The sequence below is a fragment of the Agelaius phoeniceus genome, chromosome 3 (assembly GCF_051311805.1).
Source record: "Agelaius phoeniceus isolate bAgePho1 chromosome 3, bAgePho1.hap1, whole genome shotgun sequence".
NCBI lineage: Eukaryota > Metazoa > Chordata > Aves > Passeriformes > Icteridae > Agelaius > Agelaius phoeniceus.
Window position 1 is genome coordinate 93,237,433 of NC_135267.1, and position 27,708 is coordinate 93,265,140.

The window sequence follows — 27,708 nt, forward strand, 5'->3', positions numbered from 1 at the left end:
TTCTATTGTTGTGGCAATCTTGCAAACAAAGGAAATTATTCAGCAAACTGACTTTGTGACTAAGAATGGAACAGAAGTGCTCTCTTTAATATGCAAAAGAGAAGTTGCAAAAAGACAATGTCTTTGTCTGACAATGAAAAATGTCACTTGTAATAGTAATTTTGAAAAGATAAGAAGGTGTGAATTTTTGCTTTGTCAGAAGTATGTTTTAAGTAGAACTATTCCTCTTTAATGTTCTGGTCAACTATCCTCACCATTTGCATGTGTCTGAATGTTCAGCTGTCAACTACACTTATTGCAAATGGCAAAAAGTAGCATTTATTCATTAGTTTCATTTTAGAGTAGAAACATTATTAAGTTGAAAGTCAACTGCATCTGATACTCAAGTTATCTTACACTATTAGTGATATTCTACACTAAGTAATTAAAATAATTTTCCCCTTTCTGGCTGCTGTCATCCAGTTGGTAGAACTACTTGTTCTTCATCAAGAGAAGGGTGATGTCACAGATGGTAGTAAATTTCTTTGTATTAGAGATCCTCATATTAATGTAAAATGCAAATATATGTTGTTTCTATACTCATTTAGAGGTTCAGATTTGGACAGTACCAAATAAAGTGCACTTTCTCTTTTTACAAAGAGGAATACAAAACTCTTCATTTAGAAACTATTAAAAATTAAAGCTACTTTTATAATATATAAAGAAAATAGTAATTATGACCTTTTTTTTCAAGGCTTGAAAAAATTTTTTATCCCATGGATACTAAACCTCATACACTTGGGAGATATTTAGACATATTGCTACATGTTAGAAAAAAGTAATAATATTAAAATTAGCAACACCAGAATATATATTCTGAATTTGCACTCTGTTGGAAAAGTAATCTCTATGCACATGTTTTGGATTGGAGAAAATTCAATACAGAGTAAATACTTTTCTTTGAGCTTCCTGATGCCCTTACAGGAAGCAGAATATTATTTTGTGTGTTTTCCTGTGTTTGGAGTCTTCTGGAAAGCAGCAGCTACTGGGGTCACTTATTCCAGCTATGGCAATATCTTTTCTTCCATGGCAAGTTTTGTATGTAAGAAGTTTGCTATATCCAAACCCTGGCATTTCTTCACTCAAGTTCTCATGTTCATATAATCATTTTTACATTTTATGCAGTACTTTGCTGTATATCCTGGTTAATTACTGTTGGATTACATGGATTGTCTCATGCTTTGTTGCTAATTGTAGTGTCTGATAGGGAAAAATGAGGTTTTAAAATATTTTTATTACATAGATTATTTTTCTTTCCCCATAGTGGAGAGCTACTTTGTGATGGGTATGAACTTTTAAACTGCAAGTCTCTAGACCCCTGTGGGTCTTTAATACTTTTGCTTTGGGAGGATTATTTGAGAATACCATTAAAAATTATAATCACTGCTGTTCTCTTACCCACTGCGTGGATAATAGTCATGTAAAATGCTATGTAATTGCAACAGATTATTGGGATTTGGAGGTAATCAAGATGATTCCATGATCAGTGTCTATTCCATGTGGCAAATGTGATGCTTCCTTTGCTATTTCTTTTCAGAGATTTCTGTTGTGAGATACTGTTTAATCAGAGATGAATTCCATGTAAAAGAGAAGAGGCATTGAGGGACTGGTAAATCAGCAGGGATGGCAGGCTGACAACTTTTCCAGCACATAAGGATTTAGGAATTAAAAGATTTCTGTCAAAAGTTTAAATCTCCATCTCAGAGTATGGCTTCAGTTACTCCTAAGTTCTTTCTTAGATCAGTGGTATTTTGGAGCCAAGGGTCCTCTTTTTCCTGTAATTAAATTTATCAGCAGAAGACAGTTTCAGTGTGGTATTTTTAAATAAAGGGGAAAGAATCCTGGAAAAGACAATCTGTAGAGGCAGTACTAGAGCTGCCACAAGCAGTTTTGTGCACTTATGGATGTGATTAGTTAATGTAATGAACCAAGCTGGTTTTATCATAAAATGTGAGTTAGAAATGGCTGAGGTCACTTGTTCTGTTCAGCCCAGAGGAGACTGAGGGGAGATCTACTGCAGTTACAACTTCTTGTGAGGGGAGGAGGAGGGGCGGGCACTGATCTGTGCTCTCTGGTGCCAGTGACAGGGCCCAAGGGAATGGCCTGAAGCTGTGTCAGGGGAGGTTTAGGATAGATGTCAGGACAAGGTTCTTCCCCCAGAGGATGGTTGGACACTGGCACAGGTTCCCCAGGTCAGTGATCACAGCACCAAGGCTGGCAGAGCTCAAGGAGCATTTGGACAATGCTCTTCTTCAGGATGGTGTGTAAGGGGCTGAGAATTGGACTTTGATCCTTTTAAGTCCCTTCCAACTCAGGGAATTCTATGGTTCTAGAATAATATTTTATGAAGTAAATGAACTCTATTTGATGTAATTATTTAGTCAAGTAATTTAATAGACTGTATTAAAATCAAATAAACTGAATTTGTTAATTAAAATACATTATGGAATTTCTTCCTGTGTATAAGAATTCCTGGAATCTAGATGTTAAAAATGTGTTTTTCTCGTTAGTCCTTGTAATTAGATATTAAGGAAACAAAGAGAAAAAGAAGTTCTGCTTTGTTTCTGTAGCAATGCATAATATCCCATAGCCAGGGTGAAGTGACAGAAATGGAATGTTAAATACATTGTTATTATTTCTGATAAATTTCCACTGGAATAGGAGTGACAGTGGAGTTAGGCCAGTGTTGCTTTCATGGTACACTAATTCCAGTAGACTTTTTGTGTAAACAAACACATTTATTTTTTGCTTAATGTGACATCTTTTTGAAGTGGCATCAGGTACTACTTCAGAAAATATAAATTTTGTGTCTTCCTCAGTATTTCATTGAAAGGTCCATTTAAAGGGCATTGTTATTCCAAATAGAACCACTTTCATCCTTGTCTCATTCTGTCAGTCTTGAAAAACTTCTGAGAGGTTCATGTTGCTAGAATTGTTTATAATTCTCTTATTTAGGAAATGTGGCGCTCTTTTTGGTTTTGCCTTGACATTGAATTGAGTTGTCGTTTCAAGTTTGTGCTCGTTTGAAATTGCTGTTGCTCAGGGTTGTGCCCTGGATGTTGATACTCGAAGTGTGGAAGTACAGGTAGCTCATGTTGCAGGGCTTGTAATTTGTACCGGAGAGCGTGTAAACTTGCTGTCCAACAAAGTGCGAGATGCAGGAGCAACAAACCTGCAGTAAGGAACTTCAGAAGACTTGCAGAATAAAATGTATTCAGCATAGCATGCTGAGAGGTATAGCCATCAGTAGTGGGCCAAGGTAAGAAATCTGTGCTGCATCAGCAAAGGCAAAATGCAGTTTGGAATTGGAGGGGGCAGCATCTTTCTACAGAAAAGTAGAAAGTTTTAACGTTAAGTTTTAACGTTACCTAAATGTAACTACAAAAGCATTGGTATATGAGATCTAATTGTGTGTTTTAAGTTGAGCTGAAAGACTAAAAAGACTAAAAGCTAAAAAGGTTTTTTTTTGGCAAAACAGAAGAAATAGGTAAACTTTTAGAAGGGAACTACATAATCCAGTGTTTTATATGGGAGATAGAATAGAACAGGAGTCATAGGATATATGTTTGGAATTTTGTCTTTCAACTTGTTCAATAAAATGTTTAGAGTTCATTGTCTATCACTACTTTTTAGCAGAAATATCAGCTAGTAAGTTTTTGTGGTCCAGTTGCTTTTGTTTTTTATATGGGGAAGTATTCTAATAGTGATGCTGCCATATATAGTTCATGTTTTTGAAATAGTGCAGGTAGTCAAGAATTTAATGTTTTTAGTCAGAATTCTAATTCAACAGTGGATAAACCCCTGTAGGTGTAGCATTTTGTTTAAAAGGTTCTTCTATTCTCTTGTTGCTTCTTCAATTACTACAGCAAACAGAAAGATAGTAATTGTATATGAATTCACAAATTGCTGTGAAATGTTATGTATTGAGTTTCCATTGTTAAAGAAAAGCTGTCTAGAAAGAAATGAAATCTTAGGTAGCCTTCAAGTTCAGTTACTTGCTTTTAAAGAAGAGACAACCCTATGTAATTAGTAAAAGAAATGTACATGTAAATTGACACGTATGAAAATACAGTCCCTACTCCTGTTGAGTAATCAGACCAAAGTATTTCACTACATCTGAGCAGACTCAGGTGTAGAGGGATTCCTTTGGTTTTTTTTCTGTTATGACATGTCTGTGAGAAAGAAATACATCCTGTTTGGAGGTAAATAATTCAAGCATGGAGGAAAGGCAATAAAGGCACACACTTGTTGTTTTGTTCAGTAACCTGCTCAGCTTTCTAAAAATATGTTAATTTCTTGTGCTAGTGGCGAAGTTGGAAAGAAGTGACAAACAGCAGTGAATGGCATTTGGATGAAAATATTTTGAGCTGGACAGCACAGATTATTTTCATGGAATGTCAAGATGTAATGGTGTAAAAAATGAATACCAGTAAATCATTAGTCTGCAGGACTGAATACAAAACAACAGTCCTGTATATTTAAAAGAATTTAAAGGGCTAAAGTATCTTAGATCAAGTTTTAAAAAAACCCCAAAACCCAAGTTATAAATAAAAAAAAGCTTACATATAACATTTCAAGTGTTTTTCAGGCTAGGATCCTAAAGGTAATTGACATTTTTCAGGTCATAGCCCCTAGTTACTTTATTTGTATACAGAAGAGATAGTATTGCATTTGTAAATGAATAATTGAAACATCACTAAGATAACTGTGTGGCTTTGTACATTACCAGCTAAGTGACTGGTATGATGTAGAGTGTGAAAGATCCAAAAATAATTGACTTCATATTAAATAAAGTTTGGGGCTAGATGCATACTAAAATATGAAATGCTTTTAAATTTCATATAAAAAACATTTCATCTTTTTAAAATGTCAGACATTTTGTTGTTTTGGTGGTAGATATTGGAAGATGTAATTTTCTGAAGAGTTTGAAACAACTTTTTGAAATGAAAAATTATGTCATATATATATAATATAATAACAAAGAAGTTATTATTTGAGAAAGAGGTGCTAATTTGATATTTAAGATGAAGAGATGCTAAGTTTCTCTGTTCTAGTACTTCTGATTCTAGTGATGATAACAACAAAATGGAATTAAAGTGATGTTAAGGTAATACTTCTGTAATGATTATGACTTTCTATGCCACTTCCATAGCTAGGAATTCAATTAGTCTTGGTAGCTTTGTAGAAAGATGTTTGTTCTTTTAGTATTTCTAAAACTGCCTTATATTATAATGAGTTTCAAACATAAATTCAGAATTTCATTGGTGTTTTTCTTAATAACCAAAAATAATGATGAAGTTTATAGAAGTAGGACCTTTGAATTTAAAGGATGACTTTGAGAAAACATTGCCTTCCTACTGCTGTCTGATAGAAGAAGAAAGCACTGGGAACCTCTGAGAGTTTTTAAATGCTTTTCATGGTACAATTAATTCCCAGACAACTCAGAATTTATTACAACATGTTTTGAATCAAAGTAATTCTGGTGGTGAATGTGGCATAGATGTATTTTTTATGTAAAAAAGAACTTTTAAATTTTTTCTGTCTACAAAGTATACCTGCTTGATACTTTAGCTGTGGGAAACTAACTGAAGGATTAATGTGATGTACAAAACCTGAATTCATAGATGCGAATCTGTACACATTTCATGTGGAAAATTGAAGTATGGTTTTTTCCCCTGGCTTTATAATGGGAATACTTTATAGGATTTCAGCTTGATAACTTACCTAATCTGTGAACAAGTATTCTAAGGCTCTTTACATGAGTGCAAATTGATACAGAAATATAATTTTCAAGTCCTATGTTCACACTGAATTACATAAATAATTAATTAGTTTTGCTGCAGCTAAAGTTTCATTCTTTTTGTAAGGTATCAGCCAATGTTTCTTTTTTCATCCAGAAAAATGTCATCAGATACTGTGTTTCCATAGAGAACTATAAGGCTTTCAGACAGTGCCTTTTTTAACTACTTAGTATCCAGCAAGTACTGGAGAAAAAAAACCCCAAAGTATTCAGCTTTCAGTTCCTTTTAGGCTGTGGTTAACTTCCTTAAACACATTTTTTGATGGATCAAGGCAGATGATTGCTGAGCAACATAAGCATAAGTAAAAATTTTAAAAATGCAATTTAAACCTACAGCTTGAAAAGATGAAATGTGACATATGTGAGAGTGTTTTTCCCTGAAGATGCTGTACAGTTAATATATCCTTTTTAAAGGAGACTGTCACTGCCCTTTGTTGAGAATCATTCCATGACTGGAATTTAGTTAAATCTCTTGCTCAAAGCAGTGTGGACACTGAATTCAGGTGAAGTTGCTCAGGACAGCCTGCTCCAATAATAAAGCAATCATTCTCATAGTTCATTCAAAGATCTTTATCTTTATCTTTATCTTTATCTTTATCATGATCTTTATCTGCCTTCTGATCTGTCTTCTTTTTTTGCCTTCCCTTCACTTTCTGACTTTTTCCATGTACCCCAAGTTGGTGTCACACCTTCTTCATGTCTCACACTGATTTCCTCCCTGAACATCATTAACCTGTGCCACCTTCTGCTGCTCTTTCACTTCTGCTGGCCCCTGTGAATTGCAGTCCCCTCTTACTGCCTTTTCTGCCACTGCCTCTGTGTTTGATAGGTGTTATAGCTAGAATTTACTGAAAATGAAGGTTTTCTGTCCTAGGCCCATTCCCTGGTTTCATTTGAGTCAGGATCAATAATGCAGAGAAAACTGGCTTGTTTCAATAGCCTCAGATATTCTCAGTTATCCATATGCAGTCTTGGAAGGGGTGGGAGCATGCCTACTGCCAGCAGAACTTGGGGAGATTTCATCTCTTAAGCTTTGAGGTAAAAAAATTAATATATATGAACTGAGGCTTTTGTCAAAACTCAGAGTATTCCCTTGTGTGGAAAGAGTCCATGAAAAATGGTAAATAGACACCTGACAAACAATAAATGAATGCCTGAACACGTGCCAAAGTTCATGATAATTAAAATATTAATTGAGAAAAAATTAGCTGACTTTCTTCTCTGTTCCAGAATAGAAATCCACTTTTCTCACCTTGTTACCCCTCTTGATGCAGCAGGATGTCTCATTTGAAGTTGTTGGCAAGCTCCTTTTCATGGGAAAATTTTCAGGGGTGGTTTAGGCAAAATGTTACATGGTCTCTTCTGGTCAGAGGTAAGAAGTGAAAAAAAAATAATTTCCAGGTTTAGATAGGTCTGGATGTCCAGCTCAAAACAGAAGTGCAAATCTGTCCAATTCATTTTTCATGGTGAAGGCACATTTCTTTGGATCTTTCTTTCTTTGTCAGATTTAAAAGACACCTGTATAGTAATTTAAGAACAGCACCACAGACACAAATGTTCCCTGTCATCCTGCAAAACGAACTGAGGTTGTGGAATTGCATGTGTTTCTCAGTCAGTACTTTTACATAGATGCATGAGCCCAGATTTACAAAGGGCATATGTTGAATCAGAGAATGATTTCATTTGGAAGGCTCCTGGGAAAGTAATTTACAGTTCAGTCCCCTGCTCAAAGTAGGGATAACATTGAAGTTGGATTCTATAACTGATCTAGGCAATCTGTTCCAGTGATAAACTTCTCTCATTCTGGATTTTTCCTGCCTCATCTCCAATTGGAACTCTTCTTGTAGTTATCTCTGACTCTTGCATCTTGTCCTTTTGTATTGCATCTCTGAATGCTGAGTTGTTGGCAGCTGTTCTTTAATTCCACTCCTTTTTAAATAGTGGAAGATGTTACCATGTAGCATTATAGTCCTAAAGTGAAGTGCCGAGATCTTGGCAAACAGAATTTGTAAATCTGATAAAGCTTCACAAATCTTTATTAAATAGAAAAAAAAAATCAACCCCCAAGAACGGGATTTATGTAGTTGAGTGTAGTCTTGCAAAGTCAGGAGGAAGAAAAGTGATATGTGAAATCCCAGTTTTCATCCAGATTAACACAGTTGTGTTCAGCTCTGAAATGTGTGTTGTCTGTATGTTGTGGCCATAAAATCCACTCTTAGGTGTTACTTTTCCTGTTTAGGATGCAGGTTTGAGACATAATGTTTCTTAATTATCAGTACATTAGTAATGAACCAGTTAACATTAATTAATCTGTTACGTATCGCTAGAAATCACAGCTCTGTAAAGCTTTACATGGTTGTTAATTGCGTGTAGTTAGAGTTCTATTACATTTTTGCCTATAAATTGCATCCAAATGCTATTGAGTTGCAGTTTTATAACCTTTCACTTTAACCTCCCACCCTACTTCATAATAAATTTGCAATCCTGTCACTATTTTAACTTCCTGCTTCAAGTTTTTTGAATATAGAGCTTGTGGAGACTCCACTGGGTTTCCTAAGGGCCTTCCCTGTGAGATCCTGGCAACCTTTATTAATGAAGCAGCTCAGCTTCATTATAGTCTGTGGGCATCTGCACTGCTTTCAAAAGATCTGCCCTCTCTTGGTCTTGAACTGCATTTATAAGTTGGTACTTATTTCTCACATTTCTAGATTCTTGGTTTTGCTGCTCTTCTATATCCCTTTCCCTGCCCACTCTCCTTTCAAATAAACAAATTGCCATTTAAATACTCTTTCCCATTGCTTCAATTTGCCACATTCATTTGCAGATTTCACATTTCTAAAACCTGCTCCTTGACAATCTTAGTCTTAAATGGTGTAATTGATGTTGTTAGATGGTGGTGGATGTCAAAGATGCTAAACCTTTCAAAGATCCCCAATACTGCCTTGCAGTTATCTGCTAAATAGCAATTACATATTCTTTATTTTACACGTTCTCTAAGGCATGTCAGTCTACTCTGGCCTTTTATTTCCCCACCTGGATTTAAGTGTGCTTTACCTCTATTTCACTTTCTATTAGCTCTTTCTTGATTCATATGCAAGTGACCATACATGGTTTTTCTCACTCTGTTTTTTGCTCATAAAGCATCCTGCTTGTCAGAGGGCTGGGTGAGCCAGCCGGTCCCTGAGGGAAGAGGAGCCAGGTGCTGAACATGACAAGGTGGACAGGGCAAAGGCTCAGTCCCTCCTCAACAGCACTGTCTCAAAGCTGTCCCTGAGCAGAGGCAGCCAAACCTCTGGGAGATGGGGAGCTCTTAGCTCTTTTTCAGTGCTGTCTCAGGTGTTCTTTTAGAAATCATTGGTTTTGGCAGCTTCTGATAATCTCCCTGTTCTTCTGCAGAGACTGTCCAGTCCTCCATCAGAACCTCTTGCTCACAGTGTCAGTCCCTCTCAGATTAGGACCACATGCTTTCTGTTCTTTGAAAAGATGATGAAGCATTAACTCAGATTTAAATGGTGGGGTTTTAATTATATCTGGCATATATATTTGCATCTTTTGAGGCATTTAATAATGATCAATTCTGGTAATATTGCAATTTTGCAAACCTTTACAAAGTTTTAAAAAATTTATTTCTTTCTGTTTCTTTTAGTATCTCCAGAAGCAATTGGATTCCTGTCTGCAGTTGGGGTGTTCATTATTCTCATGCTGCTACTTTTCCTATATATTAATAAGAAGATGTGTATTGAAAATGTTAGTGGTTTCCCAGATCTCGATTCAGGATACACTACAAGAAAGAATTCACAAGATAAACTTTGTAAGTATCTGACATACAGTGTATTAAACTTAATTATAAGAGTTCACGTTTTTACAAGGATATAGCAACACAACCATGTTGGCTTTTCCTGTGACTGCAGTACTTGAAAGGAGCAAACCTTTGTATCCACAAACCACAGAAATTCAACAGCTATCTAACCAAAGAGTTTGCATTTACTTATGGAGAGATACTTCTCTTGCACTCTGAGAATACTCTTGAACTTATTTTAAACATCCCATAATTTTGTATAATTAAATCTTTTTAGGTAAATTTATGAATGGGATTATTGGATTTTCACTCAGCCTGTTAAGATTCTTCGCCATACTTTTGGAGAAGGTCTTGCTTTTATTCACCCAGAAAATAATTTTAAAGAATAATTTTAGTGATATATCTGACTAACACACTATTGAATATTTTTTAATACAACAAGGTCTTTAGGGATCATGTGTAATGAAAGAAATTAGACATTGAAAAAGATACTGAGGGTTGGTAAAACAACCTCTTTCTACTTTTGTACTGTGAAAATTGAACAGGCTTTGTTAGTTGACTAGAGAGAAAGAGCCAGGCACCAGAAAACAGAATGTGAAATCAAAGAGGCCTTCTTCCCCTCTACCTCTCTAAAAGATGGAGCTAAATTTTAATTTTCAATTTTCTAGAAGGCAAAAAAAATGTTCTCCCCAGAAATTGTCTGTCATATTAACTTTCTTTTTTGCTACAAAACAAGTCTTGATATTCCAAAGTATCTTACCTTATGTAAAAGACAATAGATATTTTGGGGTGAAGAAGTCCCTACGATATGTGTTATGTTATGTTAAAAGCCTGTTTTAGTGTGACACTGTTGAAAATTTAAATGTCTCACAACTTCTTCTTCACAGGTTAGAATAAAAAAAATTCCACCTCACACAGTTGTCTTGTTTTTGAAAATAATGAATTTTATTATGGCTAGTTGATGCTGCAGTTGATGAAAGACTATGGTTTTGCTGGTTGATTGTGGCTTCAAGATATTTATTTAGCTGTTTTCTTATTGTTTGCAATGATTATTGAATGAAAAGAGAAAAGCTGCAACTTCCCCTGGTAAATATATTGATTTTTGAAATAGAGAAGGCAAATAGCTCTGAAATTGAAGAAACAGAGGTGGTCAGTTTGTGAAAGAGAGGACCTGTCAGTATTAAGATCTGTTGCTGGATAGGCTGGACAAATGGCGTTTTTTAGAAACCTTCAGCAAAATCTGAGCCTTCCCTCGGTGTCTTCCCTGGTGGACACGCTCAGCAGTGCTGTGGATGACCTGGCCAGTGTTGTTGGTGAGGTTGGCTACTCTGTAGCTGACTCAGTGACAGAGCAAGTAACCAGCATGATCAATGGCCTGCGGGCAGAGGACGAGAGCTCCAAAACGCAGAGTGAGAAACCTGTGGAAGGCAGAGAGGAGCACACAACCTCATTACTAACTCATTCTCAGGAAATTAATATGAAAACAAAGAGAGGTGCTGCAGAACATAAAGAGACTCATAATTCTAATTCGTTAGATTTTGTAAAAAGCGGTACAAGTCAAGTTGGACTATCTGACCATGTCTTGAACAAAAACCAGTGCCAGTTAAGAGGCACAGATCATAATAATCCTCTCAGTGATACAGAAGAACCTCAGGATTCGAAGACTGTAGGAGGACCTTTTAAAAGGGAAGTAGTAGGGGGAAATGAGTGTTTTGTAAATGATAAGTTCTTGAAGGATAGTAACCTGAAAAGTAAAAAACTTACAGTGCAGCAATCTATAGAGGAGCAAGATAATTGTTTATATGCAGTATCAGATAATTCTAAGAATCGTGAGCCTAAAAAAATCAAACCACAGTCACCTGGAGCTGATTTTAAAGATTCTGATAAAGTGCACAGTATGAATGTTCCCCAAGACGTAGAAACAAAGCTTGTTGAAGTACAGAAGGAGAAATTAACAGATTCCAGCTTGAAGAAGATGCACAATGACCATCCCAGTTGCCTTAATGAAATCAAAGAAAAGAAATCTGAAGCCTTCTTTGACAGAAAAAGAAAACCCATGTCAAAGGATGAAGGCAATGTGTCAACTACAATTGCAAATGAGGGCAAAAGGAAAAACTCAAAGAAATTAGAAAGAGAGCTATGTAATAAGAAGACAGCAGGAAAAGGTGAGGAGTCTGTCAGCAAACTGCATTCTTCAGCCTTTCCTGAAACTTATGATATTTCCTGCTTTTTTCAGCTAATTTACACATTTAGTAATAGTGTTTCCTGTCAGTGAAAGGGCCAGGTTTGTTTCAGTGCTTCATTTTCTAATTATGTTGATATTTCTTGGAAGTTATTTACTTTCCACAGTATTACTTAAAGGAACTGATTAATAAATGCCTTTTCTATGTTCTAACTTTACTCTTTCTTTATACAGTTTTTCTTGCCTTCTCTGCCTTGTGTGGTTTCTGCTGAAAACTATGAATTAATACTGGAAGTTAATACTTGTTCTGTGAAAGTTATTTTTTATTTCGTTTCTTTTAAAAGCATTGCATAAAATGTGCTATGACAGTAAAAGGAATAACTTCTTTTGCATTTACATTACAGTCGATCTTCAGAATATTTCTGGGATATGTGAGATAATGATTTCAAGACACAATGAGAAATGAGAAACTCAATAAGAAATAGCAATTAAGTGATTTTAAGTATAGAAAGAAGTGAATGAGCCTTGTCTTAAAGTTGTAGTCTTAAAAGAAAACCTGTGTGTTGTTGTTATGGATACTTTTTGTGCCGTCTTCAACATCCAATCTTAGTGTGATAAGGGAATTGCAATAGCAGTTTGTAAGGAAGAAGTAAAACCTTGCAATTTTACATACTTTTGCAAGTTGCATAGTAAAATTTTAGAAAGCAACACATACTTTTCCATGTTTCCAGGTGCTGATTCTGTAAAGAAATGAATGATTTCCTAATAGAAACCCATTTTTTTCCTTCAGTTGTGTCTGTTTTCCTTATCAGAAAATTTCAGTTATCCGCTTTGTTGAGTTTTGGTTTGGTTTTGTTTGTTTGGTTTTTTTAAGTTTTAATTAGGAGTGTTTTCCATGTTTGTATGATGAACTCTGATCTTATCTATTTCGTTACATAATAATAGATTCGTAAAGTATATTCTCTCAAAAATGGCATTTGGGGTCCATAATAAGCAAATTAGTAGCTTTCAATAGATTAATGATTGCTCATGACCTTTGTCAGCCAAATAAAGGAAAGGCTTTGCTAAGAACATAAATTGTCTTAGCCAAGTTTCCAAATAAGGTATAAAAATCAAATGAGAAGTGGCAAGCAAAGGCATTAAACTCAGTTTTTTGTTTGTTTTTTTTTTTTTCTTAATGTACAGGAAGCTACTTTTTCCCAAGAAACTGAAACTTATCTGCTTTGTAATTAAAAAAAAATATTTGCATGAATAGCTTATGTTTAAACTTTGAGGAGGTTTTTAAGTCCTCTGAAGACGTCTTGCTTCATGACTTCTAATAATGGTATACATTCTCATTCTTTTATGATAGGAACTGGAGAAAAAATAAAAACCTGCTATCACTGAGAACTTCTGGATGCTTAGAAAAATCAGTGTATTATTAGAGACATAACTTTCAACTCTTCTTTCAAACATGTTGCTGCCGTGTTTTATACTGTTCCATTCTTTATGCAGGCTGATTAATGAACCTGATTTCATATTTGTGAATACATTTATTGTAGTGTTAAAGGAGGCACCTAATACTGATGTCTGGCACTGTATTTTAGGCCTGGTATGCTCTGCTTTAATTATAGCTGTGGGAATCTGTAGAAGTTTCAATGTGGCAGGTTTCAACCCCTGGAGGGCTATATGAAATACAAAATTTTACTTTGTGTTACAGCAAAACACTTAGAGATTCCTTTTTCTGGGCAGCCTCTTGCAGTGAACATGTTAGCCAGAATATATCCTACTTGGTGTGATATTTTCAGTAAATGATCACTGAAATTGAACTTGCTTTATAGCCATCCATAAATGGGAAGAACCATATCTGCTAGACTTGAATTAATAGTCTAGAGTTGAAAGATCTAGTTTCTCCTTAGAGGTCCTTTAAGGCACCATTTTTCCTATAATTAATAAAATAAGTTGTACACATTGTGTGTAGAGCTGGTAGCCCCACATCCAGATAAGGTTTTCTGACAATTTCCATTGCAAGATCTTATTATGAATTTCCTAAATTATGTGCCAAATTTGAAAGAATTTTGAGGAAATTAGGCATTCTTTCTGTCCGAGATCCTATTGTTTTTTGTTTTTTCCTAAGTTATAGTTTAAAATCTTTAACTGTTTCCAAAAACTAGGTTATGGGAAAAAAACATGCTGGGTATTTCTGCAAAAAAAAAAAAAAAAAAAGTAGATTTCACCTCAGGTTTACAAAGATGCTGTGGCACCTTTGTGTATTGGAATATGTGCTTGAGATGTGGGAGAGCACTTCTCCCATGTCAGAGATGCCCATGTTCTTCTATGAAAAACACCTAAGTCTGACAAAGTTGTAAATTTTTGGAAAGTTTGCTTTTTGAAAAGACATGGTAAACACTTCTTATACTTTGCTTGTTAAATTCACTGACCATCCCATTTGCACTCATATGCTTCATTGTAGGGATTGAAGAGCAGAGCAGGTCTTACCCTGCCTTTGATGCTTATGGTTACTGATGGACTCTGGGAGTTTGAACAGAAGAATTGAGAATAAACATATTCTATGTGAGGACAGAAACTTCCTGAACAAATAGGACCTGATGCACATGGTAGATTGGGATTTAAACTAGGAAGGGTGAGAGCTATGGAGAGAACTGATAACTCCATATGAAGGTGGAGAGACTAAAGGTGAAAGACCAAGGTTACATGAGTAGTTGGTTAGGTGCAAGTAAAGACATTGGGATTGAACAGCCAAAGAGAATAGAGGAAATCACCGTAAGAAACCAAATATGGGTGCTTGGAGCAAGAACTTGGAGTGTGCGGCTGGGAGACAGGAACTTGGCATAGGATTCTACTTGTATAAATGTAGCTTTCCAAAAGATTTCTTACCTAAACTTGCAGCTGAGGTTTTTCTGTATGAGTACCAGGGAGAAAAAAGACCTCTATGGGAAGTGATTCGTAAAAGTAGGAAAGACAGACCTCTATTAGTACTAAGAGGCAAACACTTGACTGTAAGAGAGATCTAGATGGCTGGCATACATCGAGTTAATTTAATTTTAACTGGCTAGCTTTTGAATAAGCTGAATCTGTCTTTCAGCAGGAATACTCAGCCAGATGAGTGAGATTGACTGGGCATGAAGACAGACACTAATGGGAGTGGAAACACAGATCTGGAGCTGAGGGCATAAAAGCAGGGAGGGGAGAAGCAGTTGAGTGTGGCTGGGTAGCATGTTAGACAACATTCCCTCAGATTCAGGAGCTGAGAAACAGCATTATGGGCACCTCAAAGCTCTGCTGCTAATGGAAATGCACTGGCAAATCTTATACCATAGGTTTGCTCTCACAGTGGAGGTAATGCTGACTTCTGAGCTCACATGAGCTCTTAATGCCTGTTAGAGTCTGAGATCTACAGAACCTCTGCAAGGCATGGTAAATGTGGGTAGAATCCAATTGAACTTTGGAAGAAGGGAGGAGGAAATCTTCCCTTTACAGAAATAAAAATACAGCAAATCTTTGATTTGTGGGAGGAAGTCATGCTTGAGATGTAGTTGGAAAACGTTGGCCACAGGAGTAGGCACTGCAGAACTGCTATAAAAGAATTAAATAGATAGATTTTTTTCCCATGTAATTTTTGCTGTTGCCAGATGTCTGCAGTAAAAATCTGCATTAATTTCAGTTATTGAACAAGGAGCTGTTTATTGTAAGTTAAATAAAATTGTGCGTGCAAACATCTTTCACTAGCATTTTCCCATTTGTTATTGTGAGTTTAAGCACTACTGGCATAACTATCCTAAAGATTATTTTGTTGTAGGCTTCTTTTTGTAAATCAGTTTCATTTCTATGCTATGCTATATGCTCACAGCAAAGATCAGCTGGGAATCAGCTAGGATCAAGAGCTGCTTGCTTGATTTGTAAGGTATCCAAATGTAATATTGCAGCACTGTTGGATTTCCTTGACATAAATTATTTTAAGCATTTTCCTACTTTATGAAGGGTTTCAAGAATGTCCATGTGCCACCTTACATGAATTGATCTGGTTTTTGTTGAATAAGTGCTAGTGTGGTTTTTTGGGGCTTAATGATCTTTCAGGTCTTCTAGAAAATGAGAACAGCTCTCAGCAATTACAAAATCACAATGCTTGTAATTACAACAAGGTATTTTTAAAATATTACAGAAATTTTAATTGAAATGGCTTAAATATCTTCAATTATAACCTCTTATGGTTATTTTCTTGTATTCTATTTTGAGCTGTAGTCGATTTGCTCTATTTTATTCAAACAGACAATTCTTATATGAGTAAAGACCAGCATGGTTCATCATCTGAGAGTGAAGATGAAGCACTGGGTAAATATCATGAGGCCTTGTCTAGAACCCAGAGTTCCAGGCTGCCAGTGGTGGATGGCAGACAGCAAAAAAACTATATATGGGAAACCAGACAAAAATATAGTCCCCTGTCTGCAGAATATGATGGATACAGTAGTGAAGCCTCAATAGATGAAGGTAAGAGCTATTTAAAAGCCTTCCTTTTATTCCAAATTTCAGAATTGTGTTCTGGATAAGTAAGTCCAAGATGAGAGCAGCCTGGCTAGCAAATAGTCAGTGTCTGCAAGAAATATCCAGACACCTTTTCTATTAGTGCATGCTCAAAAAAAATAAGAAAAGCACACACTTGTATACATTCTTCCAGAGATACTGCAAATGATACAATATCTTGTTATATTAAGTTTCATTTAATTTTATCATTATTCATTTCATTTTTGGGGCAATTTAAGCTGTTTTTATGTAGGAAGGAAACATGGCAACTCTTGTTGAATTTGTGGTATTATAAATACAAAGAAGACATGTTATTTCTGTATTGATAAGCTGTTCTAACAACAAAGTAAATGGAATTGGTTATTGGCTACAGTGCATATGGTCATTGCAGTGTGCATTGCTGGAATGTTCTGTACCTTTTCTTCTCCTGAAATGACACAAAGAAATTACTATAAAGATTAGGTTAATGTATTTTTCCATGGTGGTAAAAGTTGGAATTAAACAGTGGATGTTTTCTTACATGCTCTATATTTCTTGATTTTCAGTTGGGGTGACAGCTTGATGTAGAGGCTGAGAATTTTGCTGTCAATATTTTGTCAATATGCCTTTTTGTATTTGAAAGTAGTTGTGTGAGAACTGTGTCCATAGCCAGTTTCAAGCATGAAAAGTGAGTTTTTCCTGGAGCTAGGGAAAAGTCACATTCTGATACAGGTACTATATTATAGTAAGGTATTTTTGGTCTTTCTTTAGTATGTTAAAATGCAAACTTTTTTTGGTGTTTGAAGTTTGCTAATAAAAAGTGGGTATATGTAATTACAAGATATTTCACCTTAAATGTTCTATACCGTCCAGAAGGGCTTGAAAAAATTTACGATTTCTACAATTTGATATTATCAAATTTACAATTTGATATAATTAAATTATATAAAAGTCTGTTTGCTGTTGAAATTTGAAATTAGTATATGGTCATTTATGATTCTAGGCTAAAACTTGAAGGACATGAAAACCATATTTCAAGTAAGTTGCAGAGTAAAAGGATTCTCTTTTGATCATGAAAAAACTCATTTCTTTCCTTTGCTGTTAAATTACAGGAAGGCAGGTAGTCTGAGTTCCAACAAACAGTGAAGGAGTTGCAGAGGTGAGGTCAGGTGGTAAAAACTGATTTTTGAACACTGTGATGGAGAAGGAATAGGGATATTAAAAGTATGTTTGGTTTTGATATCTACTGAGATCTCTCAACAGTGTTGGTGGAGGGAATATGAAAGGCTTTTTTATGGCTTCTGTCGCTGTTGGGAAAGAATGATGATGTATATTAACAGGAGATGGAAAAATTATTAGCAAATAATACCAGATATGAATTATAAGAGAATTACACAGGCAGATTCATTTCAGATATCTAGAATAAGGTATTTCTCTCTCTGCAGACTACTGAGGCTAGTTGTTAAAATAGCCGTAGTTATACAACATCCCTCTTTCAATTTTGTAATTGCTCTGATTTTTTAATCCAATCTAGTTCATCTTCTCAGTGAAAAGTCCTGAGTTCATCTGAGCCTTTCACTTTGGCCCTATAGGATTTAAGCTTCAAAGACATTGTGCTAGCTTGTATCCAATTTTTTTTTTAATGATTGTGTTCTTTATCATCCTTTTAAGTCATCAGAATTTATATTTACTGATTTTTATCCTGGGGAGTGATAATTTCCAGTCTGGAAATCTGTATCAGGATTACAACCTAAGACAAAAGAACCTTTTTGGCAAGTCCAAATATTGCATCCAGAAAGTTACAGTTGTTACCCCCTCCTCTTTTTTTGTTATTCTTCTGTTGCTAAATATATCTGTCACCAGGTGCTATTCTTTTTCAATGTTCTCTCCATTCTGGAAGCAGGCTGAATAGAAATGCCATTTTAAAATTTATTGTAATGAAAAAGCATTCAGGGTTTGGAAGCAAAAAAAACTTCTAAAACAAAAGCTATCCCAACATTCTAACTTAAAAACTTAGACTTTTTTAACCACATACTTCTACTTGCACAAAACTTTAATAATGTCAGTATTTTGCTTTTGCTGCTACTTATGAAAGCATTCTCTTCCCACATTTTACAAGGAATGGAGAATAAACAGTGTTATTTTTTTGACAGCCTGCAATCATTCTACACCGTATGTTCGGCAAAATGCTTGCAAATTAGACTGAGGAGTTTGTCTCATTTTATTAATCCATTATTCTCAACAAAATTATGTTCAATACTATGAAAAAAAAGTTTTGGATGTGGTAGCAGATTAACAACCTAGCATTTTTCACTTCTCAGTGACCTGAAGGTGGCATGCTGGAATAATTAGTGTTAGTACTTTTTATGTTCTTCCTAAATTACTTCAAAGAATATTTGCACAATGATAAAAATGTTTTAGAATAGAGGAAGAGACAGCGTATGCCTTATGTGATGATCATTACAGGGGGAAAGCTGCCCAACATAGAACTTTGATAAAAAAAGGTGAAAACTTCATGAAGGCCTGCAATCAGAAATAAAGGAGAGATTATTACTACCAAGCTGTTCATTTGTGTTCAGAGAAGTGGTTCACTTAACAGAAGACATTAAAAATCTGATTCCAAGGGGGAAGCATCAGCATTCCAGATGTTTCAGTGTGATTTTTAAAAATGCAAAGCTTTACTGTTCCTTAAACTTGGAAAAAATCTGTAGAAGACCTAATGCCACAGGAATACTGAGTATTTTTATTAAATACTTGGCTTTTAGGGGTATTGAATTATTTTTGTAAGAATTGTAAAGACAGATGATTGAACCATTTATTGACTCTTTTGTGTGTGGAACAAGCAGTGTGTTCCTATGCACTTTGTTTAATATGAGAAAAAATTGTCAGTGCATTTGACTTTGTGTGCTTCTTTTTTCTCATATGTGCTTTATCATTTCTACTTCTAAGTCTTTAACATTTTGGCTGTGCTTCCATTGTAAGGCACTGATCAGTCCATATGTTGAGCATATAACACTTGATAGTGTTAAAGAGAAGTGATGAGAGGACAGAATTAATTTTTGTCTCACCTCTATTTTCCTCCTGCTCATTGCCAGTAAAGCAGCCCCTGATCATTAAGAATAAGGACAAGGGGGAGTGGTTTTAAGGAGATCTGGAAGATCTGCTGAAAGATAGTAGATTTAGATTAGATATTAGGAAAAAATTATTTTCTGTGAGGGTAGCAAGACACTGGAACAGATTACCCAGAGAAGCTGTGGATGCTGCACAGGCCAGCTTGGATGGATTTCTGAGCAACCGGGTCTAGTGGAAGGTGTCCCTGTCCAGGGCAGAGAGGTTGGAATGAGGTAGTCTGTAAGGTCCCTTCCAACACAAACCATTCCATGATTCCATGACTCTATGAATTCCATCAAAGATAGAGTAGTATGAGTAATGGAAATGATCCTTAGTTTTCAGAAAATTTTGTATTTTTCTGCTGAATTTTCTCTTCAGCAGCTAATCTCTCTGACATGTTCTATTTTGCAGTAGTGAGCTGTGTGTTTTTAAAGGAATCAATAAACAGTTTTACTGATAACTGTTACTCTGAACTTCTGCCTTTTAAAATTCATTTGTTTAGATGTGTGTATACTTAACTCTGCTTTCACAAAATTTAACAAAGAGACAAGAACATAATCTTGCCTTTATTAATACACCCTGTATGTTTTGCTTGTCTTGCTAAAAACGTGTTTAATATTAATATGTTTGCATCATTCAGACCACCAAAATGTCTGAACGTATTGTTTTAAGGTTTGCTTTTTATCAATTCTTTAATTTGTTTATTACATCCTTTTTCTGGCTGCATGCCTCTAAAAGCATCATATTCTGAAGCCTGAAAAATTGTGTTGTATGTTTTCATAGCATTCTTTTCTCCTCTAGATGGCCATATTAATCTTTCTTTTCAGCATATTTGTATCTAACGCGCATGGCGTTTTGTATAATGTTTTTAATACTGAAATGAAGAAAGCTATATGCTCTGCAGGCTTTGTTGGTGTATTTTCATGATGGAATGTTCTAGTAGCACTTTTGATGATTCTCTGCAATTCAGGTGTTTGAATTTTCATTCACAAATACCTGCTTTTGGCCAGTGTCTGACCTAATTAATATATTTGTATTGCACATTTGATGCATTTAGATTTTTACATGTTTATATATAGATGCACAAAATGAAAAATAAATTACTACTGTGCTTGGATGCAAGTATTTCTACAGACTGTAGGCCATTGTAAATATAAAACTTTTGCAGTGAGCTCCTCATGGACAGGCTTAGTTCCAGAGTATCACTAAAGGAACACCTAATTCAGTAGAAAATCAAGTTGATGAGAAATGTCAACATTAAAAGTAAAATGGTACAGAGGTTTACACCTGAAATTTTCAACTCTTGCACAAAAGACCAAAAGTTTTTAATCTAAGAAAAGAAAAACCTGTGTAACTACAGAATGTATGGCTCAATCTCTGTGCTTAGGTCCAAAATTCCAGGGTCAGCTTGAAATTTGAAATCTTAATTTTGCCAATAATGTTGTTTTTGTATTTTCTAATATTATCCAGTAAGGTGTGGATACTTGCTGAAGTGACCTATTTTTCTGCTTTTCCTGACAAAACTTCCTTTTAGGTTTTTATAATGTGTATTCTGCTTCTTATATTATTTCCTACCATTTCAGTGTTGAATATGTAGTATTGTCTTTATGTGTTCCAACTGTTTGTAATATTTTGGATGAGGGGATTAATATAGACTGTAATATTTATACATTTGTTTCAGAAAATAAAGAATAAAAATAAAGGGGGAAAAAAGGGAAGGAAAAACAGCGCCATAAGATATTTCTGCTAACAAAGAGTTTATGAATTGAAATAGGAATCTAAGGGATAAGGAAGTATAAAAATTTTATATTTAAAATTCACAAACTTTGTATTTCATTATAGAAATATTTTTTAGTATCTATATTGGGAAATTAAATGGGCCATACCTTCTTAATAATTTGAATTTCAAAAAGACATACAGTATTATATTGAATTGGCCTCTTTGTCTCCAGTAGCGGCTGCTTCCTCAACTTTGAATAGTCAAGCATTATACTGACAAGTTGTTTTGTGTTTAGTATCTCCATAAGCTTCATAGGCAATGTATTTTTTCTAAGGAAAGTGTCATCTAAATTCCTAAAAATTGAAGTTTTGAAAATTAGAAATGTTAGGATATATTGAAATTGCATTTCAATATAGCCTATTGATTTTATTTTGAAATATACTGAAATCACAGTTTTGCAGGCAGATGTCAAAAACTCTTGACAGTTCTTTGTTTCTGAAATCAAGATTCTCTGAATCCCCTGAGATGAGAAAGGTAGAAGAGGAGAAGAAAACAGTTTGGCTTTTTTTCATAGTTAATTTGTGATGTGCTTAAAGCATTACCTTTTAAAAGCTGTGCAAAATTCCTGATTAGGACCTACCAAGGAGAATTGATCTCATTTTGAGGCAAAATAAGTCACATTGTGAAGGAAAAAGGAGTAAGCTCACTTGCTTATTTAGCAAACTTAGATATACTTTATTTAGCTATTCTTTACCAGTTCAGTACAACCACAGGTTCCATCTCCAGCCTGTTTTAAAATCTTTTTCTAACTTCTCAATTGGTAAAGCCCCCTGGCTGAAGACATGTTATTTCTGAGATTGGCCCAAGTGCCTTACATTTCACAAGGTTTTTTTGAAACATATGGAAGCACTAAAAGACGGCAGCGAGAAAACATAAGTTCTCTTAAATGAGAATCTGCTGCTCTAGCAGGCATATGCTACTGGATTTTATCCATCTTTTCCATATTGTGAAGGTAGAATATGGTTATTTTTGTAGTTTATCTTCTCCCCTTCTATTCTTCTCTAGGCTTTCGGCACTTTATGTTGATGTGTCTGTGGACATATGTTTGCCTTGTTCCTCAGTGTCAATCTTTGCACGTGAAGGCGACTGTTCTTCTGGAATCTCTTGGATCTAATCCTTTATGCAGCTTTTTGCCTTTTTTTTTTTTCTCTCTTGTTAGTTTTCATGTCTCAGGAAAAGTCTCCTCACTGAATTACTTAAAAGTATATATAGAGATTTCCTCATAGTATCTTTCCAATGTAAACACTAAAAGCTCTTTCACAAGCATCTCAGAAGTGGTATAGAGGTGAATCTCCCCAGTCTGTTTAAGCAACCTGGAGAGTTTTCATTACTAAATACATTCTGTGAAGGAGGATCCTACTTGTTCAGATTTACCAAGCTGATGTGAAAGTCTCTGGACAGGCTGAGAGAGGAATAATGGATCACTCAGTGAATTCCATGGTAACTGTATGTTTTGCACTTTAGTTTCTATTTCTATCATTATTCTTTGCATGTAAGTAGATCTCTTTCCAAGCCAAGTGTGAATGAAAACCGACTGTTTTGAAATTATAGAGGGAGGGCCTCTGTATGGCTGTATTGTGTTCAGCAAAATAAGGCCATGAAGTTCTCTCAAAATTCGTCTCTGTAAACTTCAGATACTGAGAATTACAGGCAAAAAATAGGTCTGCTGTGGAACAGAATTGTGTACTGGTGTTCACACTGTAGGACTGAAAGCTCCGTTGAGTACTCAGTCATGAATAGTTATTTCTCTTCTTTTTCCTCTAAGGGGCATTAAAGAAATAAATAAATTCAGTGAAAAGAGTATTTAGGAAAAAGGTGGCCACCCACTTTTTTCTTAGGTGTCTTTATCAGATTACCTGTGAGATTTCTCTGTTGTAACACCTACTGGAAGTAAATACTCATTTTGTCCTACAACTTTGGATAGGCTTAAGGCTTCAAATAGTACATTCAAGGTACTTTGAAAGGGTCTTTAGTGAAGAGATTTAAGACAAGTCTTAAGACACCTTCAGGGCAGTATTTCTAAATGCTTCAGAATGTATTTTGAAGGCTGAGTCATGTTGCAGCTGTGAGTACTCCTGTATTCATACTCATTTATCTTATCTGATAGTACTTGTGTACCATCAATTCTTATTATTGATGTACTTTTTGGAGATTTTGGGGGATTTTTTTAGTTACATGTCTTTAATTGGTCCAGCTTCCCTATTCTTGATTTTCTATGATATGGGCATCTAGCCCTGACATTTTTTATTCTAGGAGTAATTAAAAATCTTCCTGTAGTGTACAGGAGAGCGCAGTGATGCAAATGATACAAAGTTCTGATTCCTGATCATGTGTGTCTGCCTCCTCTGGTTAATGGAAACAAATTTTCATTGGCCCCCAGCCCTTAAAAATCGGAGAATGATGGTATCTTGTGACTTTGAAGCTTCTGGGGAGTGTGGCTGTTGAATCCATTGCTATATCAAGGGAATATTTAAGGGTAGTTTTGTAAAAAAGATACTTTTGTAATTCAAGGACATGCAGAATAGTGCTAACCTGATTTGCAATGCTTTCTACTTAGTGACTGTGATGCTGTGGGTTTGGGTTTTCTTGTGTTTTTTATTTAGCCAGGTTTTTGCTTGGAGTTTAGTGGGATTTTTCTGAGTTCCAAAGTAGCTTCCTAGTGCATTATGACAGACCTCTATTGTTCTTCTGTAATAGTGGAAGACAGTTCTCTTAAGTGCTTGAAATTACGATGCGTGTTTCCACAAAATATACTCAACTGAGCATTGCAGAGACTAAGGTGATTTAAAGATTAACTCTTGCTCTGTCTTTTATTCAGTGTTACAGAATTCAAATATTTTTTTCCTTCCCAAGTATAACCCCTTGTCTTGTGAGAAGTTCCTGATAGAAAGGAACTTTTCTTGAAAGCAGCTGGGCTATGATCATGTTGAGGTTAGCTTCTTTATGTGTATGAATAGCAGACATGCATAATGCTTACAAATTCTTGAGTCCGGGAATAGGCTGAATTCACAGATGGGGGTAGAAAATACATGTGCAGTTCAGTATTACTCATGGAATTTTCTTGAGGAATCTTATGGAGGAGGCAAGACATAAACAGGGATTGAAATGCAAAGGAGATCCATGTCTGAGTTAAAACACTGTTTGGAAGAGAATGGATTTGCTTAGAGGACTTGTGAGTTTAAAAGCCAGATAGGTAGTATCAAAGTTGTGCACAGTCTTTTCAACCAAAGGAAGCACATGAAAGTGCTTGATAGCATGAATTTGGGTAATTCTGAAATCATGGGTTTACCCTGTGAAGAGCAGTAGAGATGCTGGGGAGAAAAAGATGCTGTTTAAAGTATGCATATCATCTACTGCTGAGAGAAGAAACCCTAGTAACAAAACTCAGAGTTAGGGATGATGACAAGATTTTCCACAGAAAAAAATTCCTTTTCCAGCTAGGCCAGCTCCAAAGAGGAGGAAAAACTGTCTTCCAATGGGAATGGGCTTTTTCTCATGATGTGTACAAGTAAGCAAAGCAGTCTCTCAGATTAGTTCCTCCTGCCAGCATCTTCAATTCTTTGAAGAAATACCCTTGCATTGATGTGAAGGCTTTGAAGAAAGTCACCCTTGGCAATGTGACATCTCTGAAGTGATGTAAATTATACATTAATGATAACAGGAAAGTTTCCATTTTATTGTAAACTTACTCTTTTAATACCTCTCTTACCTATTTGAATCTGGAATTTATAAGATCATTGACTTGGAAAAGTTCACAGACTGAAATAGTGAGTGAAATAGTTTGTATTTAAAACAGATGCTCTACATTCATAAAATGTAGAACTGTTTTGTTATCACAGCAAATAGTACTGTATCAGCTGTAAAGACCATTTCCTTGATGAACCAAGTGCTTTTGCTGATTCTGAGGGTTCATGGCTCTATCATGGAAGGAGTGACTAAGAAACAAGATTGAACAGTAGACTGGAAATCTCTCTGTAGACATTATTAGGTACCTTGGGAAAAGAAATTTTACCCAGTACTCTACTTGCCTCCTGAGAATAGTCATGCTGCTTGATTAGCACAATGGAGCAATTTAGGCAAATATGAGAACTAAAAACTAGAACAGCTTTCACAAAATGGAATAATAGAATGTTTTGGGTTGGAAGGGACCTTAAAGATCATCTAGTTCCAAACTGCTGCCATGGGCAGGGATTCCACCCACTAGATCAGGTTGTCCTGATCCAGGCCCCATTCAACCTGATCTTGAGCTTTACATAAGAATATTACCAAAGAATGGCTTACCAGTTCTTCCTCCATAGTAGCTGTGGACAAATGGAGCATTTTTCTTACCTTTAAAGGTTAAAACCAGAGGATTTTTAACTCTAGTCTGAAATTAGAGTTTACCTCCCAGTTGTGCATTTTCCTGTAGGTTAAGGAGAGGTTACCATTAGGACTGTTTGTTTATATTCTGAGCACATTACATTTTAACCTTTTTTGTAAAAATACATCAGGGTTTTTTTGTAAGTGAACTCTTTTTCTGTTTGGTTACCTAATGTAGATTGTTTTCCTTATGCATATGTATAAGTTTCATAGACATGCTATAACTATCTTGTAAGTATTCTCTTGGAATGGTTTAATGAATATTTTTCCCTTACACAAGTTGAACAGTGTTACCATTTTAATCTGATAACATGAATTTTATTGTTAGGATAACTATTTTCATAGCTACTTTGAGTATATTATTGGAGACTGTATTGTATCTAAGTAAACAATATAAAATTGTGTCTGTAGCTTCTGTGGAGGCAAAGATCCGTAATTTGTTTTCTTGCAAAATGAGTTCTTATTTGCTATTTGAAACAGTTGTCTTATGAAGCTATCCTAAATTTTAGGATTTGTTAGAATATTTTCCTCGGGGAAAGGGTAAGCATGTTATGTTATACAACTTGAAGTAATTTTTTGGTTTCTGTCCTTTTGGTTTGAGGCGAACTTTTGGGTTTTTTGGGGGTGGGATTGGTTTTTTGCAATTACCTTTCCTCCACTGTATTTACAAGCTGGAAATGGATCCTTAGCTAATGTCATTGCCATGCTTCTGGTCATTTTGGTGCAGCTGAAGATTACCTGCTATGAAGGAATCATGGTCTCATGAAATCATACAGGAAACCTTAAAGAGAAAGTTATTTTATTATGGAAAATCTGATTCTGGTCCTTTGAGAGAAGCTAGCAGACATGGTTAACTGGGTATAAGATTTTCTGCATGGTCATCTAGGCCCAATTCAATCAAAGCTTGGTCTTTAAATTTGTAAATAGAAACTCTTGCTGCATTCACCCTCTCACCACTTTGTAGTTCAGCAGCATATGTTTTTGTGTATATATTTGTACAATTTGCTTGAAAAAATTGACCCAGCTCTCTATTTTGACCTTTGGTTTCAGTCTTGTTGAACCATTCTTAATTTTGTCCTTCAAAGTATTTTGTAAAAGATTTTCAATTATCATGATTTCCTAATTATTTTCATTTTTAAAGAAGTTTTATCACATTCCTTTGCAAATATATCAATTTGTCAGATAAAGGTTAAAAATTAGATACATTTTATTCATGTTAAAGTCACACCCAGCTTATTTAAAGGCAGCTTTGACTTAGAGTTGCAAGCCTGAGGATATTGATTTGAATTATGCATGACTGTCTGGTATGCAGTTCCATTAGCCTGCTGGATGGATAATGTAAACATGTTCAGAATTTTAAGTATCCTATATGAGCAGCAGGTTAAAAATAGAGCTGATAAGAGCATGTGTATCTGAAAAATCCAAATCTTGGAGAATCAAACTACAAAAGGATCATGTCTTCAAGAGGCTGACTTCAGGTGTGAATTTCCTTCCTTTGAAACTGCTCAGCCCGAACAAATACAGCTGATGTGTGTGATTTGAACAGGTGACACAGCTGCTGTTGGCTGCTGCAAAGCATTGATAGCTATACCAGAAAACACACTCACAACCAAAAGGCCTGGACCAACCCTGTGGCTTTTGGCCAAAAAAGAGGGGTTGTGTCTGTTCTGGTTCAAATTGGTCAAGATTTACTCTAGGGATCAGGCTAATTTCTTCACATCTGAAGATATCATATCTGAAGATAGGATTTGTAATGGTGTTTGATTTTGCTCAAAATTTCTGTGGCTTTCTCTTCATGGTTAATCTAATAAGTTGTTTGGTTATCCCTGTGTTCTGCTCAGTCAGTAGTTTGGTAGCAGAAATAATGACTTCTGAACTTTGCTTTTAAATCCTCAGCACTGTGCTAGTAAGATTTAAAAATAGCATCTTTTTAGAATTTTGCCCAAGTTCTTCCTGTGAATTTTAATAGAAAAAAACCACTACTCTGGAGTGAAAAGTACAATGTCATCTATGTTACATTCTATAAAGATTTATTATATTTCCAAGTGTTTCTGTTGCATCTGCAGCATTTGTGGCAATTTGATGAGTTAAATGAAAATTTTGAAAAATACTACTGCACTTATTTTCAACATCTGATC

The 27,708-nt window shown here is 35.3% G+C and overlaps 1 protein-coding gene across 5 annotated transcripts in view; it reads left to right on the forward strand.

The window, feature by feature from the left end:
- Positions 1-27,708, forward strand: part of SYT14 (synaptotagmin 14) — a 96,675-nt gene that overhangs the window by 24,627 nt on the left and 44,340 nt on the right. For 2 of the 5 annotated variants that reach the window (XM_054629880.2, XM_054629879.2), the window contains exons 3-4: positions 9,486-9,650; positions 16,090-16,308. In XM_054629880.2, coding sequence (XP_054485855.1) covers positions 9,539-9,650; positions 16,090-16,308 — 331 coding nt within the window. In that variant the 5' untranslated portion in view covers positions 9,486-9,538. Of the gene's footprint in view, positions 1-9,485; positions 9,651-10,552; positions 11,804-16,089; positions 16,309-27,708 lie in introns of those variants that run through there. The other 3 variants (XM_077175867.1, XM_077175866.1, XM_077175868.1) reach the window with 3 other exon arrangements.